The sequence below is a fragment of the Clarias gariepinus genome, chromosome 1 (genome assembly GCF_024256425.1).
Source record: "Clarias gariepinus isolate MV-2021 ecotype Netherlands chromosome 1, CGAR_prim_01v2, whole genome shotgun sequence".
NCBI classification, from domain to species: Eukaryota; Metazoa; Chordata; class Actinopteri; order Siluriformes; family Clariidae; genus Clarias; species Clarias gariepinus.
The window spans coordinates 2,802,501-2,809,424 of record NC_071100.1 but is presented as its reverse complement, the minus strand read 5'-3'; the positions used below and the strand labels follow the sequence as shown (position 1 = coordinate 2,809,424).

At 39.6% G+C, this 6,924-nt stretch overlaps 1 protein-coding gene across 2 annotated transcripts in view; it reads right to left on the bottom strand.

Moving 5' to 3' along the window:
• The window catches only part of LOC128518105 (gastrula zinc finger protein XlCGF26.1-like), a 26,603-nt gene continuing 19,679 nt past the window's right edge, over positions 1–6,924 (bottom strand). The window contains exon 7 of one of the 2 annotated variants that reach the window (XM_053491252.1): positions 1–2,116. In XM_053491252.1, the coding sequence (XP_053347227.1) occupies positions 538–2,116 (1,579 nt within the window). In that variant the 3' untranslated portion in view covers positions 1–537. Of the gene's footprint in view, positions 2,489–6,924 lie in introns of both variants that reach the window. The other variant, XM_053491251.1, reaches the window with a different exon arrangement.

Here is a 6,924-nt window from a genome sequence, read left to right as displayed (position 1 = left end):
TTTCCCTGTGCTGTTATAATGTAAGATTTACACAATTTTAATAAAATAAATAAAAACGGGTGTATGGATTGTTTATTCATCATTGTGGTGGTGACAAAAATTTCAGGTCAATAGCAATAGCAGTATTGGCGACAGCAGACTTTAAATGGGGACGATATGTAGACATCCACATGTAGACATAAGGGAATTATGATTCTTTATAATAAAAAATGTGTGATTTTAAAAGTATACTTTGGGTTTCTGCAAAATAAGACTTGTTACGGATTAGAATTTTCTGTGTAACTTCCTAGGTGAGATCAATTTATTTTTCATTTTGTGATTAAAGCACTTCTTTCTACCATGAGTGTCTAATGAATTAAGTACCACATAAATGTTCATATACATTATATAATATAAATATTTTTATAAATTAAATAAAAAGAAAAAAAGGACCCAGAAACGAAGTTCCATCTACAGTATATGTTTACAAAGAGAATGTAGTGGTCAGGGGTGCACAAACTTTTGACTAAATTGTATAATGTTTGCTTGAGTAAAGCTTTAGTGATATGTTTCGCCTTCAGTGTGAATGCACTGGTGTTTTCGAAGAGTGTCTTGTCGATTAAAACTCTTTCCACAATGTGAGCACTGATACGGTTTTTCTCCAGTGTGAGTGCGTTGATGTGATTTGAGATTACTTTTTTGGGTAAATTTGCTTCCACATTGTAAGCAGATAAACGGCTTCTCTCCTGTGTGAATGCGTTGATGTTTCCGGAGACTATCCTGACTACTAAAACTTTTCACACACTGTGAGCAGTGATAAGGTTTGTCTCCAGTGTGAATTCGCTGATGTAGCTGGAGAGAGTCCTGTCGGTTAAAACTCTTTCCACACTGGGAGCACTGATACGGCTTCTCTCCTGTGTGAATGCGCTGATGTGCTTTGAGATGACTATTTTGAGTGAATTTGCTTCCACACTGTGAGCAGATAAACGGTTTCTCTCCAGTATGAATGCGCTGGTGTTTGCGGAGAGCATCCTGCCGATTGAAACTCTTTCCGCACTGTGAGCAGTGATAGGGCTTCTCTCCTGTATGAACACGCTGGTGTTTCCGGAGAGCATCCTGTCGATTAAAACGCTTTCCACAATGTGAGCACTGATACGGTTTTTCTCCTTTGTGAATTCGCTGGTGTTTCCGAAGAGTATTCTGCTGACCGAAGCTTTTTCCGCATTGTTCGCAGTGATACGGCTTCTCTCCTGTGTGAATGTTTTGGTGTTCATGGAAATGAGTCAATTGCGTGAAGCTCTTCCCACACACTGAGCAGTGATACGGCTTCTCTCCAGTGTGAATGCGTTGGTGGTTATGGAGAGCATCCTGTCGACTAAAGCTCTTTCCACACTCTGAGCACTCATATGGTTTTTCCCCAGTGTGAATGCGCTCGTGGTGCTGGAGAGTCTTTTGCTGACGGAAGCTCTTCCCACACTCTGAACAGTGATAAGGTTTCTCTCCAGTGTGAATGCGTTGGTGTTGTTGGAGTGTTACCTGTTTACTAAAGCTCTTCCCACAGTGGGAGCACTCATACGGTTTCTCCCCTGTGTGAATACGCTGGTGTGCCTTGAGAGTACTCTTGTAAGTAAACCTGCTCCCACACTGTAAGCAGATAAACGGTCTCTCTCCGGTGTGGATGCGCTGGTGTTGCCGGAGAGAATTCTGCTGAGTGAAGCTCTTTCCACACTCTGAGCACAGATACGGTTTCTCTCCTGTGTGAATCCGCTGATGTTGCCGAAGAGTATCCTGTCTACTAAAACTCCTCACACACTGTGTGCAGTGATACGGCTTCTCTCCTGTGTGAATATTTTGGTGTTCATGGAAATGAGTCAGTCGCGTGAAACTCTTCCCGCACTCTGAGCAGTGATACGGCTTCTCTCCGGTGTGAATGCGCTGGTGATTATGAAGAGCATCCTGTCGATTGAAGGTCTTTCCGCACTCTGAGCAGTGATATGGTTTCTCTCCTGTGTGAATGCGCTGGTGGTGTTGGAGTATAACCTGTTTACTAAAACTCTTCCCACAATGTGAGCATTGAAACAGTTTCTCTCCAGTGTGAATGCCCTGATGTACCTTAAGATTACTCTTATAAGTAAATCTGCTCCCACACTGTAAACAGATAAAAGGCTTCTCTCCAGTGTGAATAAGCTGGTGTTGTTTCAAAGTGTACTGTTGACTGAAGCTTTTTCCACACTCTAAGCAGATAAATGGCTTCTCTCCAGAATGAATGAGCTGGTGTTTTTTAAGCGCACCCTTGTAAGTAAATCTGTTCCCACACTGTAAACAGATAAATGGCTTGTTTCCTGTTTTAATACTCTGGTGATCGTGGAGATGATCCGATTGGAAAATACACAGGTGTGTTTGGAGCATGCTCTGATTCATGAAACTCTTTTCACAAACTGAGCAGTGGTGAAGATCAGTCTTTTGTTCGATATTGGACACTCTTGTTGCCATTATGTATGGGTTATCTCTGGAGAGAAAATATAAAACACTGTTTACCATTCATTTTAAAGAACATTGTAGAATATAATAACATATCTAATAATTGTTTACTATGATTTAACTGTTTTAAGGGCACCTTCTAAGCAAAATTTACAAAGTTTCATATATAAAGTGCCAAGTCTAATGAAAGATCCTTTCACATTAGTTTTTTTTTACCTGAAGAAAAACATCATAATATCTTACGTAGATTTGCTAAAATGTGTATAAAATTAAAATTATGTTTGCTTTATTATAATCCTAAATATTTAAACATACAATGTCACCATCTGTATTTACCCAATCACAAAATGGACAAAAATCTTGGGTAATCATCACCATTAGGTTATTCAATAATATTACTGTGGCTCCTGAATAGTAGAATTGATAATTATTATATAACAATTAGTTCTGACCAAGTAATCTGATTGGATAAGAGCTATTACACTGACTGTCGATCACAGCATGGGTGAAAGGAGGCCTGCATGGTCCTCAGTACTGGGGAGAGAGCAGCTGCCGGTCAAACAGAGGTTTGTTATCTGTATTATTTATGTAGTCATTTATCTATGAACTACTCTGAGGAACTATGTACACTTTGGTTCAGGGATCCATTTTTTAAGTTATCAAGCACAATGGTAAGCTGCTCGAACAGCACATTATTCTTGAACATTTCGAGGCAGATGCTGCACCACATTTGGATGATCCAGGTGATTTGGCTGAATCCAAGGAACTCGCACACATAGATCGAATTTTGTATTATGTCAATAATAGAAATTTCACGTTACAGTTACAACAACTGGACTTGGAGTAAGTCAACAGCAATATAAAGTTCAACATTTACAGTTCCAAACCTTGCAGCTGGAAACTAAGAAGGAGATAAGGCTGAAATAGTCTGAGCTGGAGTTGGTGTTAAAGATTGGGTCCATTTCCAGTGCACCCATGTTACTTGTTCCCGTTTGCGTGCTCCAACCTGTGTCTGTACCCGTGCAGATAGTTATCACGTCTACTAGAGCCAGACTCGTCTGTTCTGCTGGCTTTAATATAAGATACACATTGCTTTGGTTTAGGGAAAGTGGGGTGGATACCTAAAGAGGGTATAAAAAAGAATCACCCCCCTTAAAATAAAATCACATTTTGTTTTGCAGCCTGAAATAAAAAGAGACAGTATTTGTTTTATCCAACTGTATTTCTTCAGTGTAACTTAACAACCTTGTGAAAGATTCAAGCTAAAGCATTTTAGTCCCTGATCGTGCAAATAAGGCCAAGAATCAACTATGGGTGGCAAGGTACTATCACAAGATCATTGGGACAAAGTGGATACAAAAATATTTAAAAGATGTGAAAAGAAGAGGCAGGTATTTGGGACAACACAGACTTTCTCTGGATCAGGACGTTACTCCAAACTGCCGAAGGGACTGGAGCACTTGTAAGCATAGAAGGAAAATAGATGAAGAAGAAGAAGAATTATTCAATTATTTGTCACATGTACTTTACCAATCAGTAACCCAGTAACCCACAGCCTTAACCGACTGAGCCACCACTGCCCTATGATGAGGCAAAATACCATTAAATTCTTGAAGAAAATCTGCTGTGGAAGGTTTTTCTTCCAACTTGACGATGACATACAGCATACAGCTTTGGTGAAAAAAAGGGTAAATGTCCTTGCATGGCCTAGTCAGAGCCCAGACTTAAACCCCTTTTTGCACGTTACGTAACCACGCAATACACATTTACTTCTATGAGAAGCCAAACACATCTAAAGTGGGATGAAACCGTGTTATTAGGTAACCGGTGTGATCAGACCAAATATCAGATCATCTCTGCGCTATCCAAATAGTCGCGCTGCGCTGTCCACTGGGCGGCGCAGATATTTGATTCAATCGAGTGCCACGATTTCATCCCACTTTTGATGTGTTTGGCTTCACATACACGTCGACAATGGAAGAAGACGGTGCAGCAGCAGTGAGTTTGGTTACATGTGACGAAATCAACAACGAGGAGATTGTAAAGAAAAAAGGTGCATCGTCTGTGTGTGTTTTCTCAAGCCATGGAGCCTGAATCACTTTACTTCATCACAAGCTAGTGGATCAGAACGCACTGGAAGGGAAATGGTGCAAGATATCTTCTATAAGACAATACCTTTCAAAGCCCAGGGACTGAGATTTTGGCTCATAGTGCCAAAAGATATGACACCGGTCTTCATTCAATATTTTCAGCCCTCGTGATGGCTTGGGGGTCTGAAGTTGTTGCGGCCAGTCATGAAATGGCTTTGTTGCCAAGAGTCTGAAAAGACATAGGGACACACGTCAGAGATAGTGCCATGTGTCTGCAATATAAGCCAAGCAACCAAAAGCCACAGAGTAAGTGGCTAGCCACATATGCTAGGTATACTAATGCCCACAGGAGACAAGTAAAGTTTCAAATGGGAGACTTGGGTCAATACACACCCTCATGTCCAAGGCCTTCTTATCAAAATTAGTCCCCAAATGGAGAGGATCAACTTCATTGTTTAAAAAGGTAGCTAATCTGTTATCAGCAAATAGACATTTCTTCTTTTGCTCCGTGTAAGTGGTCTCATGAAATCTAATCCCAGCATCTATCCTGCTTCTGTTATCTATAGGTACTCAGGTGGCTTTTGGTTGCTTGGCTTATATTGCAGACACATGGCACTATCTCCGACGTGTGTCCATATGTCTTTTTTCAGTCGGTAGCTTCCATAAAGTACAGGCTTAATTGGGAAAAATGACTTAATTTGGAAAATGAGGCAAATCTTCCTGGGCCACAAGCTGAGAGGAATCTGTGACACAGCCACATAAAAACTGTATTAAATAAGAAAATATACGTTGGTACAAAAAGTGAACACCCCATTCTGTATATTAATTCCTTACAAGGGAAAAGGAGAGGGGCCTACGATTATTATGTGTTTCCCTGTAATGGAGAATGCTAAACGGTTATCAGGAAAATGTTGAAATGTCTAAATGTTATGAATTAGTTCGGAAGGCTCTGAGAGCCGATGAATTACTCTGAGACAAATGCAGAAGAATAGAAATGAAACCTGGAAGGAGTGAGAGAGAGAAGCGTGGGGAAAATGTATGTGTTTCTCTGGACTGTACACCACCTTCTACTTATCTTTTCATAGTTGACATAGTACCGGTAAGAATTTTAGTACTTGCAAAGGAATTAGAGCAAAATAACTTCTTAAATAAATAAATAACTAAATAAATAATAATCTGTTGATCTGTTGATGTTTGTGTTTAAACTGTTGAATAAAAACAACATCAAACTTGAGGTTGTGTAAAGAATATCACCATGGCTGTGATTTCTTCAGTACTCAAGTTGCCCCCATTTGCCTATGACTACATCACAACCGTGATGATATTTAGCACAACAAAAACAAAGACACTGAGCTAGTCAAGGCAATTTGTCCTCACGCACTGATCAGTTTTGGTAGACATTTCTATTCTACGATTTACTTCAGTTTTTCCTCTCTTTTGGTAAAACATCACATATTTCTGCATCTTCACCACCCCTCATACAGTGCCATGAAAAAGTATTTGCTCCTTTCCTGATTTTTCATGTTTTTGTATATGTATCACATTTAAATGATTCAAATTGAGCAAATTTTAATATTACACAAAGATTGTTTCATTTATATAAAAAGAAAAAAAAAAGCTGCCCAAAGATCCCGGGCCCTATGTGGAAAAAAATAATTGCCCACAAAAAACAAATAACCGGTTGTTATTAGTTTTGACTGCAACAACTGCAATAAAGCTTTTGCAATAACTGGCAATACGTCTTTCACATTGCTGTGGAGGAATTCTGGCCCACCCTTCCTTGCAGAATTGTTTTAATTTAACAACAATGGAGGGTTTAACCTGTGTAAAGTCATGCCACAGCATCGCAATCAGATGTCAGTCAGGACTTTGATTAGGCTACTCCGAAACCATACCGAAGTCATGGACCTGCTGAGGTGGACTTGAGGTGGACCTGCTGGTGTGTTTTGGATAATTGTCCTGCTAATAAGTCAAACTGATGGCCAGACATTGTTTGTTTTTTGTTTTTTTCGCCAGATGCAACAGGATGGGCACCTGCCAAAAAGTAATTTTGAAGTTGGCCGGCCACTCCTGGGAAGATTCACCACTGTTTCAAGTTTTCTCTATTTGTAAATAATAGCTTTGTGGTTTGTTGGAGTGCCAAAGCCTTATAAATGGATTCGTCACCCTTTCCTGATACACATTGTGGCAAAGGAACATTACAGAAATGAAATATTAATATTAAAATTAGTCTACGAATATGCAAAAATATTATAAAACATCAGAAAGGGGGAAATACTTGTTCACAGCATTGTATTTTCTTTGTTTCATTTTCTGTTCTTGCTGTTCATGACTGCTGCATTTCTTAAAATACACCACTGCAGTGCTAAATGTT